The 27702-nt window shown below is 46.2% G+C and overlaps 1 protein-coding gene across 1 annotated transcript in view; it reads left to right on the top strand.

The window, feature by feature from the left end:
• The window catches only part of LOC137633043 (uncharacterized), a 101302-nt gene that overhangs the window by 5710 nt on the left and 67890 nt on the right, over positions 1 to 27702 (top strand). The window contains exon 2 of the mRNA XM_068365208.1: positions 25974 to 26071. Within this exon, the coding sequence (XP_068221309.1) occupies positions 26007 to 26071 (65 nt within the window). The 5' untranslated portion in view covers positions 25974 to 26006. The remainder of the gene's footprint in view (positions 1 to 25973; positions 26072 to 27702) is intronic.

Raw genomic sequence — 27702 nt, 5'->3', positions numbered from 1 at the left:
ATGCATTGATGTCCTGGGTATAGTGGTACGTACTTTATTTGATTTGAAAAGAATGACCAGCAAAATTACAGCCTTCATGCAATGTGGGCAGAATGTAATTGCAAGTATCCTTGTCAAATCTTACAATGAAATACCAACAAGCAAATATTTGGGATGAATATGCATTTGCTGAGAAAATTTGACATTTTGTTGATAAGTGTGTACCTGATGTAGACCTCATGAATATTTTGCTTAAGGAAAAGTATTTTCGTTTGCCTCCTTGTATGATAATTTCATGAGGTTTTTCTAGTCTATTCTTGTTCCTGATTTTTGGTCGTAGGTTTTTTGCTTTCCTTTTTTATGTGAAATAAAGTATGATGGATGTTACCTTACTTTTCTTTGAAGACTGCTTATCTAGCCTAGTTCTTCTCCTCAAGAAAATAACCTGCACGCAACAGGACCAACAAAATTTGTTAATGTACAGTATGTGCTTTAAGTATTTAGAGAATCATATGACATAGCTGTAGTAGTGGTCTGGGGCAGTGGTTAATGTTTTATTGTTAATTTGGTTCTGTATCAAGCTGTCAAGCCATCATATATTATTGATAATGGTCAACTTGATATAAGGTTGGAATTTATTTTAGCTCAAAATTTTAGACTTCTCGTGAATTACGTAGCTGTTTATCCTCTCTAGAAAAGATGACTATTCTTTAGAATATTAGCAGCAGATGGAAGATCCATCCAAAGCTTCAAGCTTACTAGTGCATTAGGCAATGTACATAGCCATAATATGTTATCTTCAATGTGTGCTCTACCGTTTTAGGCTGAGTGTTGGTGTCTTTTTGTTAGTACCAGCTGACATAAAGATATAGTCCTAAAACCCCTATCCTCTTGGCATTATGAGACAATCTATTCCTGTCAAGAACTCATTAAGTCTTAGCACTACCCCTACATCAGTGTTTAGGATGAACCAGTTGGTTTCTCTGTTAATAAAGACAGGTATCTGGTGTTGACAGAATGCCTAATTCTTCCTGATTGTCATCATCCACAAGTCTTTGCGACCATTGTTGACCAATGTTAGCATAAATGTGAAGAATCTGGGTTTGAGCATCTGGTACATATCTCTGTTCTTCCTTCCTCTCAGGGCAGCACCTAGGCTGACTTTTATGTTGGACTGAACATGCATATATGTGAATTAAAAAACTGATCATCCCATCCTTAGATTGTAGGCTAGATGAGAAGTAATTCTCTCCACACTATTTCTTGTACAGTAATCTCAGGTGTTATGTACCAAGAAACCCCCTGTGAATTAGATGTAGAAATTTATGGTATTTTTTCAAATTACTTTTATAATTTTTTATGCTTTTTTATTGTCTCTATAAATGTAAGTTTTAAATATCTGACTTACCTGGTAGTTATATACAGTATATACCTTTACGTCCCTGAGGTCACAGCAGAATTTCAAAACTCGGGGCAATCACAGATTAGGTAGCCAGTTGTACCACCTGTGCACCCTCTACCCAGGTACTTGGAACCATTCCAACTATTCCTCAGATCTTCCCTGTTGCCTCACCGGTGACATCGTTGGAATTTCGCTCGCTTTGGACTGTGTTTTTTGCAGTTAATTTGATGAAGTACACTGGCTTCTCGTTCTGGATTTGTTTTTGGATTTTCTTGGCCCTGATTAGATATTGTTGATTTGACCCTTGCTTGTTTTGATTTCTCTTTGGATTTTTCAAAATGTCTGACTCTTCTTCGAGCATTAGGAGGTGTGTGAGAGGATGTAAGTCCCGGCTTCCAAAAGCCTCTTTAGATCTCCACTCCATTTTTGTTAAATGCAGAGGTAAGAGTTGCGAGTTGGATGATCGATGTGATGAATGTGTAGTTTTGACTGAGTGTGAGTGGATGGAATATGACCGCTATGTTCATAAGCTTGAAAGGGATAGGATCAGGAGAAGTAAAGGTAGCATCTCTCGCTCTTCTAGGGATAGTTCTCCTCCCCTTGTTAACGAGCCTATTGATCCTTCCCCTGTAGTGGTAATTCCAGATCCCCCTACTGAAAAAACTAATGATCCAACTCTTAAAGACATGATGGTGGCCATTCAAGCCCTTGGCGAAAGAGTAGAATCTCTTGCAGCGGACAGGGCAAAATTATGGTCTGATGTGAAAGAGTTGAAAAGTGCTGGTGTCAGTGCTAAAATCAGTGCAGTGGAGGGTGCAGCTTCTCGGACCTGTCGTGCTCCTAGCCCTAGACCTCTTCCAAGCTCCCCAACCCCTGGGAGAAGGAATGTCGACTGGCGAAGGGAGGTGAGAGGTTTTAGCTCCCGAACAGTCGTCCCCTCGAGCGTACCTGTTGACGCTTCGCAGGACGCTCGCCCTCGTCATTGGAAAGGCGAGGGAAAAGTGTTCTCTTCATCCTCGGACGACGCAGCTCCCAGACGGGGCTGGCGTCTTACGTCAAGACCGCCCAAGAGGAAAATTTCCGCTATTGAGCAGCGTCGTGTAATGGCGCCTCAGGCTCCAGGATGCAGCCATTGGAGCAGTCCGGAGCGATTCCCTTCCTGCTCCGAGGGGAGTCCTACCAAAGGCAGTAAGATATCGCATAAGCGGCCATCTGCTTCGGTAGGAGATACAGTATTGAGAGGTCGGACGCTGTTAGTCCTTCTACCAAAAGTGGTAAGTTGTCGCACAGGCGGCCATCCGCATCGGTAGGAGACAAACAGATGTCGGATTCTCACATGACTTCTGTACATGCTCCTCCTCCTCCTCTTCCTTCAGATTGGTACTCGTCTCCCGAACGTTCAGCAGATTCCTTGAGTGACGTGGAGAGGGAATTAGTTGAAGTGGCAGCTTCTCCTGTCTGTCTCCAGCAGCAAGAAGCTCCGGATTTAAATGTGCTTCAGGATGTGCAGCAAAAACTCTCCTCCCTCATAAAGATCTGGCAGCCTGCAGACAAGAAGAGAGTTATTCGTCATGACACCGAGCATCAGGAATCTAAACACCATGATGCCAGGCGTCAGAAAGCCAAGCGTCAGGAGGGTCATGATGCCGAGCGTCAAGAGTTTGGACTACATCACGCCAAGCGTCAAGAAGTTGGACGTCGTGATGCTGAGCGTCAAGATTTTGGACACCATGACGCCAGGCGTCAAGAAATTGGACGCCATGACTCCAGGAGTTGACGTCGAGGAAACAGGACGTCGCTACTTCGGTACGAGGACAATCAGAAGAAGGGAATGACGACATTCACCTTTCCCCTGGTAATCCTTTAGAGGATGTTTCCGAAGAAGAGGACCCAAAGAACTACCATGCTTCGGCAGACTTGAAAAGGCTCGTGAGGGTATTTTCTTAGGTATTCCCTGAGAACTTTGTTCCTGCTGCTCCTCATTCCCCGCCTTCAGAATTTACGCTCGGGAAATCTTCGAAGGAGACCAATTTTACGAAGATAGTTTTGTCTTGTTCATCCAAGAGAGCTTTAAAGGTTATGGGGGACTGGATGCAAACTAAGAAAGACCAGGGAAAAACAATTTTCTCGTTTCCTCCGGGCAGATTAGCATCCAGGTCAAGTATTTGGTATGAAACTGGAGAAGCTCTTGGCCTGGGAGTCCCTGCCTCTGCCCAAGGGGACTTCTCGAGTCTGGTCGATGCCCCTCGTCAGACGGCCATGAAGAGGACTAAAGTCTTTTGGTCAACTTCTGAGTTGGACCACGTCCTCAAAGGTATTTTCAGAGGTTTCAAAGTTTTTAATTTCCTCGATTGGACTCTGGGAGCCTTGGGGTAAAGGATGGAATCTTTGAAGGATGTTGACAGAAGTTTTCGTCCATATTATGTCATGTATGGACAAGGTGTTGAGAGATGGGGCCAATGAGTTAGCGGCACTTTTCTCAGAAGGTGTCCTTAAGAAAAGGGCCCAAATGTGCTCTTTTCTGGCGGATGGGGTTACGCCCATGCAGAAATCAGAGGTTCTTTATGCACCTTTTCCCACAAGATCTGGTAAAAGAAGTCTCTTCCGCGTTAGCCCAAAAGGCTACACAGGACTTAGTTTCGAAGACAGCGAGAAAGGTTCTACCAACGACATTCTCAATTCGTAAAACTAAGGAGAAAGCGCCATCCGATCAGGTTTCTCAGCCCTTTCAGGGGAAAACCTTCGGCAGAGGTAATACCAGACCTGAGGGAAGGAGATCAAAGAGGAGGGGCTCAAGACAAGGATGAAGCAGGGTCTGACAGCAATTGTCTTCAGACAGCAGTAGGAGCCAGACTATCCAACTTCTGGCAAGTATGGGAGAAGAGAGGAGGGATACAAAATCCCTTTCCTAGGAAAACCTCCTTTAGCAGTGACACCAATAGATCTCTCGGCCAGATACAGAGAGGAATCAAAAGTATAGGCGATTCAACAGCAAATGTCGCTTTTATTAGAGAAGGAGGCAATAGAGAAGGTGCGAGATTTAGGGTCACCAGGCTTTTACAATCGCTTGTTCCTGATTCCCAAGAACTCGCGGGGGATGGAGATCAGTACTGGATGTGAGTGCACTCAACGTCTTCGTACGGAAGACAAAATTCACAATGGAAACAAAATCAGTCCTAGCGGCAGTCAGAAAGGACGACTGGATGGTCTCGTTAGACCCTCAGGATGCGTATTTCCACATCCCCATCCACCCGAATTTCAAGAAATACCTGAGGTTCGTGTACAATGAGGAAGTATTTCAGTTTCGGGCTCTTTGTTACGGACTAAGCACCGCGCCTCAAATTTTCACAATGTTGATGTCCAACGTAGCGGGAATGCTGCATTCGAGAGGTATCAGAGCCTCTCTGTATCTGGACGACCGTCTCCTCAGAGCTCCTTCCTACATTCGCTGCGTGTAGATTCTGCAGATGACGGTGAATTTATCAGAGGAACTGGGACTTCTGATAAACTAGGACAAGTCGCAGCTGACCCCATCCCAAGAGATTCTGTACTTGGGTATGGAGATTCAGTCGGGCTTTTCCGTGTGCCTCAAGGACGGAACAATCCCTGGTGAAACTTCAAAGCTTTCTAAGGAAACAGAGGTGCTCTGCGAGGGAATGGATGAGCCTACTGGGGACCCTTTCCTCGCTAGAGCTGTTTGTCTCCTTAGGAAGACTGAATCTTTGCCCTCTTCAGTTCCACCTCAATCAACATTAGAACAAGGGAATGGAACTGGAGACGAAGTGTATTCCCATATCAGAGTCCATGAAGCAATGTCTTTGGTGGTGGAACGACCCCGTCAAGTTCCAGGAGGGTCTTTCTCTAGAACAGAGGAACCCAGACCTAGTGTTGTTTTCCGACGCCTCAAACTCGGGGTGGGGAGCATCACTGGGAAAGTTGGAGATCTCGGGTTCGTGGACAAAAGAACAGGAGACGTTCCATATAAATCAGAAGGAGCTGTTGGCAGTCTTTTTAGCTCTCAAAGGGTTCGAGGATTTAGTTCTGAACAGAGTGGTGCAGGTCAACTCTGACAACACTACGGCGTTGGCCTACATAAACAAGCAAGGCGGAACCCACTCGAGGTCTCTTTATGAGACATCGAGAGAGCTCCTTTACTGGACAAAAGAAGGAACGTGAGTCTAGTCACAAGATTCATTCAAGGGGAAAGAAATGGGATGGCAGACAGTCTGAGCAGAAAGGGTCAAGTCTTGTCAACAGAATGGACTCTTCATCAGGAAGTCTGCAAGAGCCTGTGGCAGACGTGGGGTCGTCCTTGCCACAGCAAAAACGAAGAGGCTGGAGACCTCCTGTTCTCGAGTGCCAGGTCCCGAATCAATTCACATAGACGCATTCCTCATAGACTGGTCTCACCTAGATGTGTACACTTTTCTGTCATTCAAAATAGTACACAAGGTGATTCAGAAGTTCGTGTTGCACGAGGCACCAGAATGACTCTAGTGGTCCCCTTTTGGCTGACAAGCGAGTGGTTCACAGAGGTACTGGAATGGATGGTGGACACACCAAGAAGTCTCCCTATGAGAGTAGATTTACTCAAACAACCCCACTTGGAAAGATATCACCAAAACCTTCAAGCTCTACGTCTAACTGCTTTCAGACTATCAAAAAACTCCTGGGAGCTAGAGGTTTTTTGAAGGAAGCAGCTAGTGTGATTGCGAGAGCAAGGAGATCTTCCAAAATCAAGGTTTACCAATCCAAGTGGGAGGTTTTTAGAGAATGGTGCAGAGACAACTCTCTTTCCTCTTCCAGTACCTCTGTGACTCAGATAGCTGACTTCCCTCTGTACCTTAAAAGGAGGCGCAAGTTTTCGACCTCAACCATTAAGGGATACAGAGGTATGTTAGCAACTGTCTTCAGACATAGAAATTTGGACTTGTCTGATAATAAAGATCTCCAGGACCTTCTCAGATCCTTCAAAACCACTAAGGAAGGACATCAGGACTCACCGGCTTGGAATCTAGATGTAGTCCTGAAGTTCCTGATGAGTAGTAGGTTCGAACCTTTGCATAGAGCTTCGTTAAAGGACCTCACCATGAAGACACTTTTTAGTCAGTTTGGCGACAGCAAAAAGGGTCGGTGAAATACATGCCTTTAGCAAAGCTGTAGGCTATAGACATAACAAGGCTATCTGCTCCTTACAGCTGGGGTTTCTAACAAAGAACGAACGCCCTTCACAACCCTGGCCCAAGGCTTTTGAGATTCCGAACCTTTAGGATTTGGTTGGAGAGGAATTAGAGAGGGTCCTGTGTCCGGTAAGAGCTCTGAAGTTTTACCTGGAGAGAACGAAGGATTTACGTGGTAAGTCAGAAGCACTTTGGTGCTCAGTCAAAAAGCCTTCTCTACAAATGTCAAAAAATGCGCTTTTCTTTTTCATCAGGCACTTAATAAGGGAAGTTCATTCACAATGTAGTGAGGCGGATCTCAAGCGTCTGAAGGTCAAAGCACATGAGGTTAGGGTAGTAGCAACTTCTGTAGCCTTCAAACAGAATAGGTCCTTGCAGAGTATCATGGACACAACATTCTGGAGGAGCAAATCAGTGTTTGCCTCACACTATTTGAAACAAGTACAGACTCTTTACGAGGACTCCTACACTCTGGGACCATTCGTAGCAGCGAGTGCAGTAGTGGGAGAAGGATCTACCCCTACAATCCCATAACCTAATACCCTTTTTCTTCTCTTGGAATTGTTGAATTTTTATGGTTGTTTGTGGAGACTGGATGCAGTCCTCCACAATCATTGATTTGCAGTCAGGTGGTCAGTTTGTTCCTTGGGAGCGCCTGTAACAAGGGTATTGGAGGAGGTCTTGTCACATAGAGGTTATACACCAGTTTGACAGCTCCTAGAGGTCTTCAGCCCCCTGGGTGGATTTCTGGATCTCTTAAGATCATTGAAGTCAGCTTCCTTAACAGGTACAAACCCTTGAGTTTGTTTATTAACTCTTAGGTAAATTCCAATGATGTTGGCTGTCTCTGACCCTCCGCCAAAGGTGTCAATCAGCTATATATATAACTACCAGGTAAGTCAGATGTTTAAAAATTATATTTTCATGATAAAATAAATTTTTGAACATACTTACGTGGTAGTTATATATAATTTAATTCCCACCCTCCTCCCCTCTAGAGTCTAAGGGCATGGAAGATCTGAGGAATAATTGGAATGGTTCCAAGTACGTGGGTAGAGGGCGCACAGGTGGTACACCTGGCTACCCAATCTGCGATTGCCGCGAGTTTTGAAATTCTGCTGTGACGTTGGGTACGTAAAGCTATATATATATAACTACCAGGTAAGTATGTTCAAATATTTATTTTATTATGAAATATCATCTTTCATAAGACCAAAAATTATTATTTTTTCCAACATATACAAACCTTTTGGTTTTTAGATATGTAAATGATTTCAGTTGGAGCTGGAACGGCCCTTGAATTTGTTAACGACAGGTGGTGAGCTCTGGTGAGAAGCCCCACCCCTTCACCTGTCAGAAGAGCCTCTTTTTTTATTTTTAGCTGCAACGATTACGGACGTACTGTTGCGACCTTAACCATACTGTCTCATTTTCTTTTTCTTGCAGGAAGTGAATACTGGTTGTTGATTGCTGTGAAGGGTGTGATGTAAGAGATTTGTACTTTGTGGGGGGGGGGGAAATATGGATGTTGCAACAAGGTTTACATGTAAATCAGCTGTAGATTCACACACTGTTCGGTTGGTAAGGGGTACAATAGTTCGCAATCATCACTGCGTGCCTAGTGTAGGTCGTGGCTCCCATGCAATGACAGGTGTATGCTTTGAAGGGGAGGGAGAGAGCTAAGCGTTCTCCATGGTCACTCTGGGCAACGCCCAAGAAGACATCGAAGACGTTTTATGCTTCTTCCATCTCATAGTGTTTCTGCCACTGCCACCCCTGTGCATAAGCCCTGGTTTGGTCCCCGGGAGTGTGCATCAGGAGCTAGGAGCTTTGGGATCTTTTCAAGTTCTGGTGGCATGTGGGTGTTCCACCATTGCAGGTTGGAGGTTCTTTACCCAATTCCTTGCAGACCGCTGACAACAAGTTTGACCTAAGGTATTATTGGATCTCCTTAGGTCTTGCAGATAAGCTGTTTATGACTTTGTTGAGGGATTTAGTAGCTAAGGCTACTTATACCCGTGTGTCTCCTGTGGATGTGTCCCTATTGTCGGTGACCCCTGTAGTACCCATTCCCCCTAAGCCCAAATTGACTGTTAAGGCACCTGTAGGTGTCACGGCTAAAATTGGGTACATGTCATCCCCTGGGCTTTAAATGAGTGTTACCCCAGTGCCTTGTGTTACCCTGTTCATCAACCCTGACCCGGTCACTCTTCTGTTAGTCATCCCTTACTCAGTGCCATCACCCCGACCCTTGTGCCACGGAGTCCAGAGCCTGTAACCTCTGCTACCACTGTACCCGAGACCCTTCATGTTGCTGTGTTGCGGGCCCCTGTAAATGTTCCTACTCTGTCCCTCGTGACAGTGTTCCCCAGTGTTGGTTCCTGTAGGAGCGAGCGACATACTGTATGTGGTTCCTCCCCTCTGGTAAATGTCACTGTTGTTCATGGATTTACGAAAATACATTCAATGACTGATGTGTTGATACGACTTGAGTCCTCTACTTGTGAAGCCTTTGCTTTAAAAGAGCACCATGTAACAGTCTTTTTTTCAATATTAATCTTACCCGATAATCATGTAGCTGTCAACTCTGTTGCCGACAGAAATCTACGGTCGGGATACGCCAGCGATCGCTATACAGGTGGGGGTGTACACAACAGCGCCATCTGTGGTCAGGTACTCCAGTACTTCTTGTCAACACCACCTCAATTTTTCCTCTGTCGTGCCTCCGGCTAGACCTACATGGATACGCTGTTGATTCTGGAGTTATTGTTCACGATTTGGTGATGTATTTGCTCTAGAGTTAAGCCTTCGCTATTCAGGAAGCTTTATCATTAGCTTAGCAAGTTTTTTTGGAATTAATTTGATTTAATTTTGGTGACGAAGAGAGTATGAACTCTCTTTCACTTTTAAATGGCCGACCCTTCCCTTAGACGGAAGTGTTGGTGTCGAAGAGAGTATAGACTCTCTTTCTTAATTTTGCTTATTAAAATTAATTTTTATGTTTGTTTATATGCGACCTTTCCTAATAGTAGGCGGTCTTTTCTTGGAACCGAAGTTAATTAACATTGAGCCCGTCATTTCGTTTTTACCTGTTAACATTTTATGCTATTTTAATGTTTTTGAAAGAATTTCTTTGATAGTCTCGTACTGTTTTCAAAGTTGAACTAACGTTTTGTTTTGTCTCTGCAGTTGTTGACGTTCAGAACGTTCAACTTGCGCTCTATCGTTATGATAGAGAGAGAGTATTCACGGTTTCACGTTGCAGTAAGAGTAGACCGATTCTAGCGTTTTGTTCATTCTTTCTTAGCTTAAATGGTTTTAATTCTAATAAGGAACTTTTTATTTGGGAAATCTTTCAGTTTTTTTTTTTTCCTTTAACAATAATATGTTTTAACGATATATATAATTGGGCTCATCTCTCAGGTTCTAAGTCAAAAGAGAGAGAGAGAGAGATAGAGACGGAGGGAGAGAGAGGAGGGTAAACGTTTCGTTCAAGCGGGTAACGTTGTTATCGTTTTTGCTCTTCTCCCTAGTCTCTTTAGGGGAAGAAGGTAAACGTTTCTAGAGTTTTATTCTTGTTCCCAGGCTTTATGCGGTGAGAGATTTTAAACGTAGTTTATTTGATCTAGTGTTTAGTCTCTTTTCCAGCCACTGAATTATTTATCTTTCATTATGTTTTTCTGTTACATTGTAATACTGTTTTCGCAATTACTAACTTTTAATGAAGGATAGAATTGCGTGTTTCAGGTACAAACCACTTAAAGTTTCGAGTTCAGTGAAATAAGTGCAAACAGAAAATCAAAAGTGATAAAGTGATAAGCGCAAAGTGTTACAGTGTTGCGTTCGAGGGTTCGTCTGTTCGTGCCAGTTGTTCGCCTAGTCTGGGACCTCTTACAAGCTCCCAAGCCCAGGGGAGAAGTAACGTCGAAGGACTTATGGGTTCATCAGGCCTTGATCGACGAACAGACGTTTCCCTCCGTGGTTTCGGGTGTTACCAACTCACGTAGCCGACGTGATCACCCCACCCACACAAAGACGAGAGAGCCCATTTATTCCTCGTCTGCGGAAGAGGTTTCTCGCAGAAACCATGGACCAAATCTTGCAGCTTTTAAGTGCAAGTCGGTCCCTTCCGCGCAAGTCCAACTCCTAGGTGTAGCCATTAGCACTGGGTCAGTTCGGACTTGCTGCAGTACGACAACTGCACACCTCCCAGAGAGGCAAGGTGGTACCGCAACAGGCAGTAACTCCGTCTGTTGCCGCACCAGCTGTTTTAGACCCTCAGTCTCAACGGACAGTAGCTCCGTTTGTTGTTGTCTTTCATAGACCCTAGTGGTCTATGCTGCAGACAATGCAGTCTCAGCTTGCGGTTTTGATGCAGGAGTTTCAGGCAGAGAAGGTTAGCACACCTCCTCCTGCGAGCGCTCCTCCACCTCTGCGCAGTCCACCCTGCCAGACGTATGATGTTAAGGCTCCTCCTGCCTCCATGCGTGAGCTGCCGCATTGGGAGTTGCCAGGTACCAGCGCTATGCAGCAACCTCCTCTTACCTTGAGGCAGGAGCCTCTTGCTATGCGGCAACTTCCTCAACCCTTGAGGCAGGAGCCTCATGCGTTGAGGCAACCTCCTCCACCCTTGAGGCAGGAGCCTCATGCGTTGCGGCAACCTCCTCCACCCATGAGGCAGCAGCCTCATGCTATGCGGCAACCTCCTCTACCCATGAGGCAGGAGCCTCATGCTATGCGGCATCCTCCTCAACCCATGAGGCAGGAGCCTCATGCTATGCGGCAACCTCCTCTACCCATGAGGCAGGAGCCTCATGCTATGCGGCATCCTCCTCAAACCATGAGGCAGGAGCCTCATGCTATGCGGCATCCTCCTCAACCCATGAGGCAGGAGCCTCATGCTATGAGGAGCCTCATGCTATGCGGCATCCTCCTCAACCCATGAGGCAGGGACCTCATGCTATGAGGAGCCTCATGCTATGCGGCATCCTCCTCAACCCATGAGGCAGGAGCCTCATGCTATGCGGCAACCTCCTCTACCCATGAGGCAGGAGCCTCATGCTATGCGGCATCCTCCTCAACCCTTGAGGCAGGAGCCTCATGCTATGCGGCATCCTCCTCAACCCATGAGGCAGGAGCCTCATGCTATACGGCAACCGCCTCAACCCATGAGGCAGGAGCCTCATACTATGCGGCATCCTCCTCAACGCATGCGGCATGAGCCTCATCCCTTGCAGCATGAGCCTCATCCCATGCAGCATGAGCCTCATACCATGCAGCATGAGCCTCATCCCATGCAGCATGAGCCTCATCCCATGCAGCATAAGCCGCACGCCATGCAACATGCTCTGCTTACCTTACAGCATGCTCTACATACAGCATGCTCTGCATACAGCATGCTCTGCATACCTTACCGCATGCTCCTCAGTCACACATCTTTGGTTGTTGCCAACTCACAAGACTGTCAAGCAGTTTCATAACGTTGCCTTCTGGTCTGCTGCTTTTGCACCAGTGAAACCCTCACTGAGAGAACTTAGCTTTTCTCGGATATGGTTCCTGTAGATGAGAAAGTGCTATTCTCCCTCCTTCTGATATTCCCTTGAGGACTCTGTCATTTGGAGAGGAGCCTTTAGCTGCTTAGCCTCCTATGGACTTTTATTAAGCATAACATGCTTCCAGGGAGGGTAATGGTTCCACTTCAGTCGCTAACCCCGTCTGTTACCACACCTGCTCCCATAGACCTTGAGCTTTGTTGCAAGACATGCAGTCCAAGCTTAGTCCTTGTTAGAGGATTTTTTTGTTTACGGAGTCAGTGTGTCACTGGGAAGACGTTCAACAACCAGCAGAAGTGACTTGTTGTGACGCAGTGCGGCAACCTCAGCAACCCGATAAGGAGTTGTCTGTACGACCCAGACAGTCTAGACAGTTTCGGGTTGTCGCTGTACTTCCTCGCTTCCCCATGGTTGACAGTTCACAGACTGTGCAGCAGTACCATGATCTTGTGTCCGGCTCCGTCAGACGACTGGCTTTTAAGAGCTCCCACAAGTCGTCGCTGTCTGGAGATTCTCAGATGGACTATGGATCTGACCAAGGAACTGGGCCTCCTGGTCAATTTTGAGGAGTCCCAGCTCGTCCCATCCCAGACCATTGTCTACCTGGGTATGGATCTTCAGAGTCGAGCTTTTCGGGCTTTTCCGTCGGCCCCAAGGATCTACCAAGCCCTAGAATGCATCCAGAGCATGCTGAGAAGGAACCGATGCTCAGTCAGGTAGTGGATGAGTCTAACAGGGACACTTTCATCGCTGGCCCTGTTCATCGAGTTAGGGAGACGCCGCCTCCGCCCCCTTCAGTATCATCTAGCTGCTCACTGGATAAAGGACATGACGCTAGAGACGGTCTCAGTTCCTGTTTCCGAAGAGAGGAGGTCTACTCTCAAGTGGTGAAAGAACAGCTTTCCTCTCAAGGAAGTCTACCTTTGGCTGTTCAGAAACCCGACCGCCGTCTCTTCTCTGACGCATCAGACACGGGCTGGGGTGCGACTTTGGACGGACAGGAATGCTCGGGAACATGGAATCAGGAGCAAAGGACACTTCACATCAATTGCAAGGAGCTGTTGGCGGTTCATCTGGCCTTGATAAACTTCAAGTCCCTCCAGCTTAACAAGGTGGTGGAGGTGGACTCTGACAACACCACAGCCTTGGCTTACATCTCCAAGCAGGGAGGGACTCATTCGTGGAAGTTGTTCTAGATCGCAAGGGACCTCCTCATCTGGTCAAAAGATCGAAAGCTCACGCTGGTAACGAGGTTCATTCAGGGCGATATGAATGTCATGGCAGATCGCCTCAGCCGGAAGGGTCAGGTCATCCCCACAGAGTGGACCCTTCACAAGAATGTTTGCAGCAGACTTTGGGCCCTGTGGGGTCAGCCAACCATAAATCTGTTCGCTACCTCGATAACCTAGAGGCTCCCGTTGTATTGTTCTCCGATTCCAGACCCAGCAGCAGTTCACGTGGATGCTTTTCTGCTGGATTGGTCCCATCTCGACCTGTATGCATTCCCGCCGTTCAAGATTGTCAACAGGGTACTTCAGAAGTTCTCCTCTCGCAAAGGGACACGGCTGACGTTGGTTGGCTCCGCTCTGGCCCGCGAGAGAATGGTTCATAGAGGTACTGCAATGGCTGGTCGACATTCCCAGGACTCTTCCTCTAGGAGTGGACCTTCTACGTCTACCTCACGTAAAGAAGGTACACCCAAACCTCCACGCTCTTCGTCTGACTGCCTTCAGACTTTCGAAAGACTCTCAAGAGCTAGGGGCTTTTCGAAGGAGGCAGCCAGAGCGATTGCCAGAGCAAGGAGGACATCCACTCTCAGAGTCTATCAGTCTAAAGGAGAAGTCTTCCGAAGCTGGTACAAGGCCAATGCAGTTTCCTCAACCAGTACCACTGTAACCCAGATTGCTGACTTCCTGTTACATCTAAGGAACGTAAGATCCCTTTCAGCTCCTACGATCAAGGGTTACAGAAGTATGTTGGCAGCGGTTTTCCGCCACAGAGGCTTGGATCTTTCCACCAACAAAGATCTACAGGACCTCCTTAGGTCTTTTGAGACCTCAAAGGAACGTCGGTTGTCCACTCCAGGCTGGAATCTAGACGTGGTCCTAAGGTTCCTTATGTCATCAAGATTTGAACCTCTCCAATCAGCCTCTTTTAAGGACCTCACATTAAAAACTCTTTTCCTCGTGTGCTTGACAACAGCTAAAAGAGTAAGTGAGATCCACGCCTTCAGCAGGAACATAGTTTTCACATCTGAAACGGCTACATGTTCCTTGCAGCTCGGTTTTTTTGCTAAAACGAGCTTCCTTCACGTCCTTGGCCTAAGTCGTTCGAGATCCCAAGCCTGTCCAACTTGGTGGGGAACGAACTGGAGAGAGTACTTTGCCCAGTTAGAGCTCTTAGGTACTATCTAAAAAGGTCATAACCTTTACGAGGACAATCAGAAGCCTTATGGTGTGCTATGAAGAAGCCTTCTCTTCCAAGGTCTAAGAACTCAGTTTCTTACTAATTCAGGCTCCTGATTAGGGAAGCACATTCTCATCTGAAGGAAGAAGACCTTGCTTTGCTGAAGGTAAGGACACATGAAGTGAGAGCTGTGGCTACTTCAGTGGCCTTCAAACAGAACCGTTCTCTGCAGAGTGTTATGGATGCAACCTATTGGAGAAGCAAGTCAGTGTTCGCATCATTCTATCTCAAAGATGTCCAGTCTCTTTACGAGAACTGCTACACCCTGGGACCATTCGTAGCAACGAATGCAGTAGTAGGCGGGGGCTCAGCCACTACATTCCCATAATCCCATAACCTTTTTAACCTTTCTCTTGAATACTTTTTATGGGTTGTACGGTCGGCTAAGAAGCCTTCCACATCCTTGTTGATTTGGCGGGTGGTCAATTCTTTCTTGAGAAGCGCCGAGGTTAAAGGTTGTGATGAGGTCCTTTAGTATGGGTTGCAGCCCTTTATACTTCAGCACCTAAGAGTCGTTCAGCATCCTAAGAGGACCGCTACGCTCAGTAAGGAAGACGTACTTAATAAAGGCAGAGTAATGGTTCAAGTCGTCTTCCTTACCAGGTACTTATTTATTTTGTTATTTTTGAATAACTAATAAAATAAAATACGGGATACTTAGCTTCTTTGTTAACATGTATGCTGGTCTCCACCCACCACCCTGGGTGTGAATCAGCTACATGATTATCGGGTAAGATTAATATTGAAAAATGTTATTTTCATTAGTAAAATAAATTTTTGAATATACTTACCCGATAATCATGATTTAATTGACCCACCCTTCCTCCCCATAGAGAACCAGTGGACCGAGGAAAAAATTGAGGTGGTGTTGACAAGAAGTACTGGAGTACCTGACCACAGATGGCGCTGTTGTGTACACCCCCACCTGTATAGCGATCGCTGGCGTATCCCGACCGTAGATTTCTGTCGGCAACAGAGTTGACAGCTACATGATTATCGGGTAAGTATATTCAAAAATTTATTTTACTAATGAAAATAACATTTTTTACCTCGAAAAGGCATATGATACTGCATGGAGAAACTGTATGTTATACTTAAAACCATTGATTATTTTAGGACTGAGAGAGCTACCATTGTTCATTCAAGCATTAGTTTCACATGGATTTTTTCAATTTAGAGTGGGTGCAACTTTTTCAGAGAGGAAATGTCAGGAAGAGGGAGTTCCTCATGGTAGTGTGCTGAGTTTAACCCTCTTTACACTAGCAATAAATGGGATATCCTCAGTCATTTATAGAGAAATTCTCTGAACACTATTTGTAGATGATCTCTCTAATCATTTGCTGGAGCTAGAATGGCAATGGTTGAGAAAAAATTACAACTCTCGATCGATAAAATAGTTCAATGAGTTGATATAAATTGATTTAAGTTTTTGATAAATAAAACCGTTGTTGTCCATTTCAGTTGTATTTGGGGAGTACATCCAGACCTGAATATGTAATCTTTTAAGGTTAATGTATCCCATGTGTAAGTAAGGCTCGATTTTTAGGATTGATATTTAATTGTAGGCTTACATGGGTTCCTCACTTGGAAGCTTTAAAAGTAAAGTGTCTTCATGCTCTGAATCTTTTAAAAGTTTTGTCCAATACATCTTGGGGAGCAGACCGCCAAACTTTTAGAATTATACAAGTCTTTGATTTTTTCAAAAATTAGTTATGGGTGTGAAATATACTTCTCAGCCACCCTAAGTTGACTAAAAATTTTAGATTCTATACACCAGACGGGTATCAGATTGGCCACAGGAGCCTTTAGAACTTCACCTATGCCAAGCCTCCTTGTTGACGCTGGAGAGTTACCTTTAGACGTTTATCAAAAGTTTTCTATTGGCTGGTATTAGTTTAGGTTGTAAAGACTCCATAATTCTTTAGCCTTTCAGACTGCAAGCCTTGTAAGGCACTCAACATACTTTGAGATGCAGCCAAAATCTCCGCAACCTTATGGTTTTTAGGTGAAACAATTATTGAACAGTCTTGATATAATTAGAAGTAATGTGCTTCCATTGAAGATATCATCAACCCCTCCTTGGAAATTACCCGAGATATCTTTTTGTAAATACAGTTTGTTCCAACACACATACTTACCTCGAACTACTTTCTTAGGAGTTACCTGTAATCTCCTCTCTACCGACCAGAGTTTTGTGTAGTATACCCTATACCCGTTTTCTATGGAGGGCTAACCCGGGAGTGAGAGAACGTGCCCCGAGGGTAGCCTTTGAGCTAGGTCGAGGTCCGCTTGGGTCCTGTAAGTCAGTAAGTTTTGTGGTCGCAACGGGATACCATACTCTCACGTCGCTCTCGTCTCTCTCGACCCTTTGTGTCCGCCTCGTGTGTCCCGCGTGGTTACCGCGTGGTATCTTTGTGCTTATCCCTTGTGTTCTTGCGTGTTCACTATCCTTCCTTGTGCTTCCCAAGTGTATCCCTTTGATTCCCTTCGTTCCTGTGCCTTGTGGTTGTGTGCTATGGAGCAGATCCGCCGTTGTCCTGGGCCTAGAGCCGGAAAGTCGTGTGGAGCGTTCCTTTCCAAGCCCGAAGTCGACCCTCACTCCCTTTGCTCTTCCTGTAGGGGCAGGATGTGCTCGCCATCGGATACGTGCATTGAGTGTGTTAGGTGGAGTGAGATACAGTGGGTGCGTTACGGCACTAAGAAGAAGAAGTCGTCGAAACGTTCGCCCAAGAAATCTAGCATTTCTTCGCCGTTACCGTCACCCAGTGGACGGTCCGACGGGGCTTCTGTCTCGACTTCCCCTACCCAGAGTAGGGGACGAGGTAAGTCCGTTGCGGGGAAGGAGCTGAGGGTTCTTCCCCAGGAGTCTAATGTGTGTGAAGTGGGGGTTGCTGGGACTTCTCAGGCTAGTGGGGGCCTGGTAGTGCTGTGTCGGGGGGTTCTGGAGACTGCCCTTGTGCTTGGGGGGCACGTTTCCTCCTACGACCCCTTGTGGTGTAGTAATGTTGTGCCTGTTTCTTCGCCCGCTTCGTGGGCCTGTGTTTCAGGTTCTTCAGCAGCTGGCGACGCCCAGGGTAAGTTAGACTCCACGATAAGTGAGTCCTTCGGGTGGAAGCTCCCGAAAACGCCAGGTAGGTCCCCAATGCGGATGGAAGAGGGCCTGGATACCTGGTTCCCTAGTGAAGGGCGTCAACCCTCTTTTCCAGCTCCTCTGACGGCGGTTCCAGAAACCTTCCTACAACCCTCGACCTCTGGTACGCAGCAAGTCGCGAAGCCCTCCGTAGCCCCCCCTTCTGCCCGTCGTGCGGGTGGTACAGTTTCGTCGGGCTCTTCGGATGGTGGGGCTTTGTTCTCTTCAGAAGAGGAAACCAGGAGGAGACATCGGCGCCGGAGGGAGCGGTCCAGGAGCAGGCGTTCCCGCTCAAGATCCCGTTCGAGGTTCAGCAGGAGACGGTCCCGCTCTCCATGGAGGAAGTACAGGAGGAGTAGGTCCCCTGATGGTGATTGGGTCTTCGTTCCCCGTAAGTCTGAATTGCAGCGTTCCCCGGACCGGCAGTCCAGGGATTTCTCGCCACGAAGGCCATCCTCCAGACGAAGATATGACCCTCGCAGGGAGAAATGCGAGAAGGCCGCTTCAGGCAGGCGTAAGGCTGCGAAGCTTCCGGTTCACCCCGCCCAGCGGGGGGAACCGTGCTTCCTTACGGGCAGCCTGGCCGAATCAGCACAGCTGGTTCGGCCCTCGGACTTATAGGAACGGTTCCCTCCGTCGGGTCAGCCCACGGGATCCGCGTCCTCGTCCCCCAGAGAGAATACACGAACGGTAGTCCTCGCCGACACGGCGATGCCAGTTCTGACCCCAGAACCTGGTGCGGAGGTTTCCGCCGGGGAAGACCAGTACCACCGCAGGGGAGTGCCTGTTATTCCAGAACCGAAGCGCCCGGTGGGAGTGCCCGGTGACCCGGCTCCTCGGGATCAGGCTGAAGGTTCTGCGGACGGTAGAGAAGGTTCCCCGACCGAGGACTCGGCCTATCGGAAGGTTATAGGCCTGATTCGAAGGCATCATAGGATTAAAGAACTGGTTACAACCGATGAGGACTACTGGAGGTCCAGCCTGACCCGCTTGATACAGGCACCCGTCCAACAGAAAACCTCCCTGGCCCTGCCTGTGGCCCGAGATCTCGTCCTGGGACGGGCTCATGTCGATAGAGTTGTGGCAGGCAATGCCGAAGCTCCCAAAACGCAGAGCTCCTCGAAGTTGCTCCAAGGGCTCAAGACACAGAGTAGGGTTTATGTGCCAGAGGGACAACGACCGGGAGCCTGCAAGGTGGAGCCTGCCCTCGACGTTCTGGGACAGGGTGCCCCGGAGGACAGAGCCTCTTCAGCCCCGATTTGCTTTTCGCAGTCGGAGGCTGCGATGATGGAGGAGATGTCGAAAGACTTGGTTCACGTCTCCTCTTGGTTGGACTGGTGGGCTTCCACACTGGTAGGTGTTCAAGCAACATATGACTTGACGGACCCGGAACAGCAAAGCCTCCTGAGGGAACTTATCATCTCCGGGGGCAAGACCCTGAAGTTCCTCACTTATCAGTCTCTTGCCCTGTCAGCGAATTGGGTTCTTCGCAAAAGGGACACTATTCTGGCGAAGCTTTCCCGGAAGGTCCCAGACAGGGAGGCGAGGGCCATGAGGAGCCTTCCTGTGTGGGGTGACTCCTTGTTCCCCTTGAAAGAGCTAGAAGAGATCATGGAAAAGGTGGCTAAACGAAAAGAAGTGAACGATCCCAGGCCTCAACCGGTAAGGAGGTCCCCCTACAAGAGGTCAACATCAGACGGTCCCTCTACTTCTCAGGCCCCGCCTAACCTGACGAGGAGAGAAGCCCCTTCTTCCTCGTGGGCTTCAGCGCCTCAGCCCCCCCGTAGAGGAGCTCCAGCAGCGTCGGCCTCGTTTAGAACAGGGTATTCTGCCTCCAGGAGAGGCCGTTCAGGCCGCCCCTCCAGGAGGAGGTAGAGTGGGAGGCCCCCTACTCCTGCCCAAGCCTCAGGTTGGGGGATGCCTCAGACTACATTGGCAAGCATGGAAGGCTCACGGAGCAGAGCCCTGGACAGTATCCGTACTGAAGGAGGGATACAGGCTACCACCGTTCTTGACGGAACCCCCGCCTTTAATTCCGGCCAGCCTGTCGGAGTGGCTGGCACCCAAGGACCCGTTGAAGAGGGCGGCTCTTCAAGAAGAGGTGTCCACGATGTTGGAAAAGGGCGCCATGGAGGAGATCCTGCACCCAGGGCCAGGTTTCTACAGCCGCCTGTTCCTGGTAGAAAAGGCGACGGGGCGGTGGAGACCGGTGATAGACCTGTCAGCTCTCAACAAGTTTGTGCGAAAGACAGATTTCAAAATGGACACTCCGAAGTCAGTCTTGCTGTCCTTGAGGGAGAAAGACTACATGATGACTATAGACCTCAAGGACGCATACTTCCAAATCCCGGTCCATCCCTCAAGTCGGAAGTTTCTCCGGGTGAAATAGGGTACCCAGATCCTGCAATTCAAGACCCTCTGCTTCGGGTTGTCGACAGCTCCCCAGGTATTCACGAGAGTCTTCACGACAGTCTCGGTGTGGGCTCACGAGCGGGGCATTCGCCTCATCCGGTACCTGGATGACTGGTTGCTTCTTTCCTCCTCAGAGGACGTTTTGAAGGAGCAAGGGATGAAACTTCTCCAGTTTTGCAAGGGTCTGGGTATCATGATCAACCCAGAAAAATCGAACCTATCTCCCTCCACCAGAATGACCTATTTGGGGATGACACTGGATTCCCTACTAGTGAAAGCTTTTCCGTCAGAGGAGCGGGTAAGCAATCTTATGAAGATCCTTCTTCCTTTTCTGTCGGGGCAACCCAGGAGGGCGAAGGACTGGCAAAGGCTAATAGGTCATCTGGTGTCGTTGGAGAAACTGGTTCCCCAGGGGAGACTCAGACTCAAGGCCGTCCAATGGAACCTGAAGAACTTCTGGAACCAACTGGACTCGCCCCAGAAATTAATTCCAGTCCTGCCAAACACAATACCCTCCCTGGAATGGTGGCATTGTTGGCCGAACTCGCTCAAGGGGATGCCCTTCGCGACCGAACCTCCCGAGTTGCTCCTATTCACAGACCCCTCCAACCAGGGATGGGGAGCCCATCTCCTCAACGGGACAGCGAGAGGAACCTGGATGGACGGGGAGAAAGGCCTACACATCAATGTCCTAGAGTTGAAGGCAGTCCAGAAAGCACTTCATCGATCTACTAAGGGGAAACACTGTGGCGTTGATGTGCGACAACGCCACGGTGGTAGCGTACATAAAGAAGCAGGGAGGCTTGAAATCAAGGGAGTTGTGCGGTCTCGCCCTAGAGATCCTAGATTGGGCGGAAGCGAACCAGATAGTGTTATTGGCAAGGTTCATCCCCGGGAAAAAGAACGTCCTAGCCGACGGTATCAGCAGGATGGGTCAGATAGTAGGAACAGAATGGTCCCTCCTCCCAGAAGTAGCCAGGCTCATCATTCAAAGGTGGGGTTCCCGGTGATGGACCTCTTTGCAACCAAGCTGAACGCACAACTCCCCGTGTATTGTTCTCCTGTCCCAGACCCAAAGGCAGCCTTGGAGGATGCCTTTCAGCACAAGTGGGACAACCTAGACGTGTACGCTTTTCCCCCCTTCACGTTGATCAGGCAAGTGCTCAACAGAGTAAGGGCTGCCCGGAACTTAAGGATGACTTTAGTAGCGCCCTGGTGGCCGGAGAGAGAGTGGTTCGCAGACCTAAAAGACCTGACGAACCATCCTCCGTGGCCACTCCCCGACAGGTCAGATCTTCTACAACAGCCACACTTTCTCAGGTTCCACGACAACCCACAGTCTCTACGCCTTCACGCCTGGAGACTATCGAGCGCCTCCTGAAGAAGGAAGGATATTCGTCAGGAACGGCTAAGAGGATGTCGCGATACCTGAGAAGGTCGTCGGCAGCAGTCTACCAAGCGAAGTGGGCCTCTTTCACGAAGTGGTGCGCTTCGAAGCGCATAAAACCCCTCAAAGCCTCAGTCCCAGATATCGCAGACTTTCTAGTATATCTCAGGGACGAGATAGGGATGTCAATCCCAGCTATAAAAGGAGTACGAGCAGCCTTGGGTCAAGTCTTCCTTCTGAAGGGCATCGACCTGGGCTCCTCTAGACACATCTCTATGCTTGTCAGGAGTTTTGAACAGTCCTGCCCCCCTCAAACTGTTAGGGTGCCTCAGTGGGACTTAGCTAGGGTCCTGAAGATGTTAAGTAGCCCCCCGTTCGAACCAATGAAAGATATTGTAGACAGGGATCTCACTCTCAAGACAGTCTTTTTGTTGGCCTTGGCCTCTGCGAAAAGGGTAGGTGAGATCCATGGGCTGTCTTATGACGTCTCTCATTCGAAGGGGTGGAAAGAGATCTCTTTCAAGTTCGTCCCTTCGTTCGTGGCGAAAACCCAGAACCCAGCAGTCTGGGATCCTAAATTCGAGGGGTTCTCTCTGCCAGCTATTCCTAGGACTGGGAATCCTGAGGATTTGAGGTTATGCCCTGTCCGTGCCATTAGAAAATACCTTGAGAGGACTGCACATCTCCGGCCAGGCATCAAGAGCCTTTTCGTCTCCACAGGTGTTACAAAGAAGCAGGTATCGAAGAATACCATATCCTTTTGGTTGAGACAAGTTATTGCCAGGGCCTACAAGGAGGAGGGACTAGCCTTGCCAGGTACTCCCAAGCCCCATGACATCAGAGGTCTGAGCACTTCCTTAGCCTTTGAGAAGAACATGGCAGTGGGCCAGATCCTTCGAGCGGGCACCTGGTCGAACCAGTCGACCTTTACTGCCCATTACCTCAAGGATTACTCAAGAAGGTCCTTAGACGGGTTCTCCATTGGGACAGTCATCTCCGCGCTCCAAGTGATTTAACGGTGAAGCCCCAGGCACAATCGTGGATAGCAAAACCAGGAGACACAGGTTCGTTCCTTTTCACCCTAATCCCCGTTTCCTATCCCTATCGGAGATAACCACACTTAAGTAACCATTGAAGAACACGTCTCTGCAACTTTGTTACTGGACTCGGCATCAGAAGATTTTTTCAAAGGGTGAGTACTTAGACACTAACGTGAGCTCTTTGTGTAGTTTACCCTACCGTCCGTTTCCCAGTTTGTTTTTTAGAACCTAGCTCATATCTAGGCTTCTTGGCGTCCGCTTGCTGGGTCTGAAGGTCAGGAAGCCACTCCCACCTCCTAAAGTGTAAGTCTCCTAAGAAAGTAGTTCGAGGTAAGTATTTGTGTTGGAACAAATCAAAAATTTTAAGTAATTTTTATTTTTCCTAACATATACTTAACGAGAACTACTTTCGGGTAATGGCCCTCCCTACCTTCCCCGAGTGCCTTTCTGCCCTTGCAGGGACTTTTTGCAACATCCGAGGAACTTACTGACTTACGACCTCGACCCAGCTCAAAGGCTACCCTCGGGGCACGTTCTCTCACTCCCGGGTTAGCCCTCCATAGAAAACGGGTATAGGGTATACTACACAAAACTCTGGTCGGTAGAGAGGAGATTACAGGTAACTCCTAAGAAAGTAGTTCTCGGTAAGTATGTTAGGAAACATAAAAATTACCTAAAATTTTTTATATTTTATTGGTGTTAAAAAGAATATGACTGACGTAAAAGCCAGATATTTTTTTATGGAACACGTTACAGAGCATAAGAAATCAACTGTTATATATACTGATGGTTCCAAATCTGATGCTGGCATTGGATTTGGAATACATAGTAATGGTTTTAATTTTAGAGGTGCACTTCCTCTAACAGCTTCATATTTACTGCCGAACTGAATGGCATACTAACCGCCATTGAGAAAACAGTGTTGGAGAAGGAGGGTAATTTTACCATTTTATAGTGATGCAAGGAGTGTCCTTCAGGTTTTAGAAATTTTTAATTTTAGTAACCCTTTAGTTTTTAAGATTTTAGAATGGCTTATTAGTATTGGACCGAGAGGTATAACCGTTCAATTTTGTTTGGTTCCAGCACATGTAGTTGTGTCTGGGAATGAGAAGGCAGATTTACTGGCAAAGAATGCTGCATTCGAGTTGCTACCAAGAGGGTATCCCATTCCTTGTAATGATTTCCTACCTACCATCAGTAAATTGCTTTATAATAATTGGCAACAGCACTAGGATAGTCTAGATGGCAATAAAATGTCATATCTCCTTGGAGGTATAACATGATGCGCCGAAAGTGGGAGACTTAACTCTTTGTCGTCTCCTCATTGGTGACACGAGTTTCTGCTAAATATCCAGTATCAACCATATTGCGATGACTGTTTGGAACCCTTGAGAGTGAGACATTTGTTAATTGAATGCCCAACTGATAGAAATAGTCCTCTGTTTGAGGCTCTAGGTGAGGGTGGCAGGTTCATCCTTGCCAAGAATCTCGGACATGATGTGTCGTACCATACTAGTGGTATTTTTAATTTCATTTCATTAGTAGATCTTCTGAATGCTATCTAACTGTTATAAGGATGTTTTTGCTTTTATTGTTATAAACTGAATTACCATTTATTTATTTACTTATAAAAAATAATATTTGGCGTCAATGACCTTAGATGTCAGGATGCCAGATAACTCATAATCAATCAATCATCGCTCAGACCTTGACTGCTTGCAGAGCCTGGAGTGAAGGTTAGGAAGAGGAAGAAACATTTGCTTTCTTCCTCTGACTTTGACTCTGACACTTCTAGGATGAAGAATTGGTTGAAGAATTTCAGATGGCCAGCTGTAGTTCTAAGGAAAAGCCTCTCTTTCAGCACCACCATCCCTTTTTAGAGCTGGGCGCGCATGATTTCTAACCCTGCGGGGTCTGTAGTCATCATTCTGTCACAGCCCCCTTGGGCTGCGGCTCATGTCTCCCTGTCTACCCTTGTAGCCAGTCAGGACAGTGTTTATGGCCCTGTACACACACTATTCCCAGTTGTTGAGGGAGCTTCAGCACCCTCCATCACCCTTCTTACCTGGATGGTGGAGTCCTGTTCCTCCCTCATCCTGTGATACTTGCGTAGAACATGTTGAGAGGACGATATCATTCAAGGCTGTTATGGTGCACTTGCTTGCAATGGAAGACCAACAGTTTGGGGCGGATGGACCTTTTCCCTGTGCCTCTTGGTACATTGCCATTCCCCTGCCCCGATCAGCAGAGGGAAGAGTACAATCTACTCCGCCATCACTGCTCTGATAAATGCCAGGTTCCTGGTTCTGTCGTCAGGACTGAACAGTTGTATTTGTGGGGGTAAATCACTGTAGCAACTTGCAACACTCTTGACCCTGCCTGAGTATGAAGGTGCTCGGGGTTTGCCTGCCTCGAAGACACTGGACCTTGGACCAGTGGTAATGGAGGCAGACAACCCAAAGAAAGTGTGTTCATAAGACTACATATGACAGTGCTGAATGACCTCACTGGTCCTTTTTCTTGTATGTACCCCAAATTTTATAATCCAGTCCAACCCCATTTATAGTCTGTCTTTATTGATACCAGCTCCTTTCAGTTTCTATAGAGTAAGGTTCTCACTGCCTTTTGTCTGTTTTCCAGATCAAATGGTATGGATCCATGCTTATGAGGCTTGAACTCTCTTGACTACCCTGCAAAATATAGGCACTCAAGTTAGTTATGACCCATTCTCTGATGTCTTTGTCAAAGTTGTCTGCTGTATGAACCTCTGGGAGATTCTCAGGATGGAAACCTCGCCCTCTACTTTTTCTGTTAGCCTTTGCATCCGTGAAATGTGCATTCAGAGTTAAGATCGCACACTACTAGCTCTGGCATTCTAATGCAAAGCTTTTTAGTATTTGAGGTTGCAAGGGCCATCTTTCCCTTGCCCATGATATTTCACAACCAAGATTAACTCCTTGATGGGGATGAACAACTGCTAATTTGTTCTTAGGAACTTACCACATAAGGAGTGTCCTAAATAAAAGGCGATGGTTTGCATCCTCCTAGGAACGAAGGACAAACTGTGCGTGTATTTCTCCTAGGTATGCAAACTAGTTTTTATTTTAATCTCGCCTCAAGCACTCCTCTTTAGTCCAAAAGTTTGAAGAAGTGAATGGTAACTGAATGGGTGGTCGGTACCCTATCTCTCATGCTTTGGCACCAATTATCTACCTTGTTACAGAGCTTCAAGGTCTGTATCCATCTTGAGCTGGGAGTACTCTAAATGAAACACTAGTTTGTATAACTTAGAAATACTAATTGTATTTAAAAATCTATATTTTTTTGAAGCTATGTATACTGTATTGCTATAGGTATGTGGTTAATATTTTTTGATGTTGCAGTAATTTTTGAGAATAAATTGATTACATTTTTGTTTTTTCCAGGTGTCTGATCCAGAATTTTGATTCCGATCAGCAATGGATGATCAACAGCTTATTGTGATTCCTGATGGGAAGGGGGAAGTTACTCTCTTAGATACAGAGTAAGTTTACAACTGTGTCCTTAGGCTGTATATAACACATTATTGTATAAGGCGGAAAATATCTATACTGTGGGATTTGTGTGAAAACTTGGTATTTTGACATGTGATACATGTGTTCGTACTTATCTCTATTTGTATGAATGTTTTGTGTACAGAAATATGTACAAAATTTATATAAGGTCTTCTACATGTCAAATTCTTTTTGAATACTCTCAAAAGAAAATAATTAGAGAATGCTACAATCCCAAGTGTTCTTAATAGGGTAAGCAGCATATTACGGATAAATGTCTAAGGTAAACAAAATGAAAGGAATAGATTGAAACAAATTCAATTCAACACTAATTATAATGAGAAACTTGTGCAAGAATATACAATAAAGCATTTGTACCCATTTTGAAGTTTTTAAAGTTCCAACAATTCAAGTGTTTGGACCATACACTAATTTAAGCTAAATTTCTGTTGAGTAATAGCAACTACAGGTCTATAAATGAAGTATTTGTTACAAATGTTAGTAATAAGGAGAATAGATAGAAGACAGATTTCTTGATTGAGTAATTTTTCCCAATAGTTTATCAGACTTTCAGGTAGAATTTATAAAATCTTTCTTGGCACTTACTTGGAGAAAACAATAAAAACTAAGTGAATGAGAAAAAAAAAATAGAAAATATTTCTTGTTCGATGGTGATTCTGGGAAACGGAGTTGACTTCATTTTGAGTTGGGGGAGACTTGGATTATAACAGGGTTCTAACGAAACTGGAGTAACTTCATACAAGATATAGTTTTCTAATTCCAGGCTAAAAATATGCTCATAAGCATGAAAAAGACGATTCTTGTAGTCAGATACTATTTTTGAAATCTCATGTAGTTCTATTCATACCTAATATGGAACAAGTCAGAATTTAAGAGTTACCTTTATGTTGCATCCAATGGAAATAAATGTGTACAGCATTACAGTATGCATGTACAGAAAAATTGGAAAAAACAAGTGTATTTTTATGATTTTATACTGTATTGTGTATTAATTAGAAAAATTGGATTTTTTTTTACCAGTTTGAATGGGAATTATATTATCTGCTGCAGTTTTAAATAGCCATCAGTGAAAGAGAAAAAGGAAAAGCCCTGGATCATCTGTGATATCGGGGAGAGAATGAGTAATAAATGAAATAAAAAAAGAAGTGTGGGGGAAGGGGATATCATAAAGATAATGAAGGAAAGGTCTAGATTAAGTTATAATCAATTATCAATTGTGCAACTCCAGGGAAATTATCACTCAGAGAGAAAATGGTTTTATTACATGATTGTACATTTTTGAAAGGTATTTAACAGGTTACGTAAACATGCAATTAGAAAGACTTTAAAGCAGTTTGCGCTGGAACGGCTCCTTGAGCTACTGTACGCCATTTACTGTTTATCATAGTATTGTAGGAAGGTACTAATGAGCGGTTGCTAGAGATAACCATTAGCAATGCTCTAAGCATTCAGATAAAGCATAATTAGAGTGAGATAATTGTGAAATGTTTCAAAGATTTCAAAGGAACAGATAGGATTAAAAACTGCAAACTTGCAGAAGACAGTTAAACTGATGCCACAGATAGTGTTACAAGATACTTGTGATTGGAAAAATTTAAGT

The sequence above is a fragment of the Palaemon carinicauda genome, chromosome 42, assembly GCF_036898095.1.
Source record: "Palaemon carinicauda isolate YSFRI2023 chromosome 42, ASM3689809v2, whole genome shotgun sequence".
NCBI lineage: Eukaryota > Metazoa > Arthropoda > Malacostraca > Decapoda > Palaemonidae > Palaemon > Palaemon carinicauda.
The sequence above is the reverse complement of the archived record's forward strand: the minus strand, read 5'-3'. Positions and strand labels throughout refer to the sequence as shown.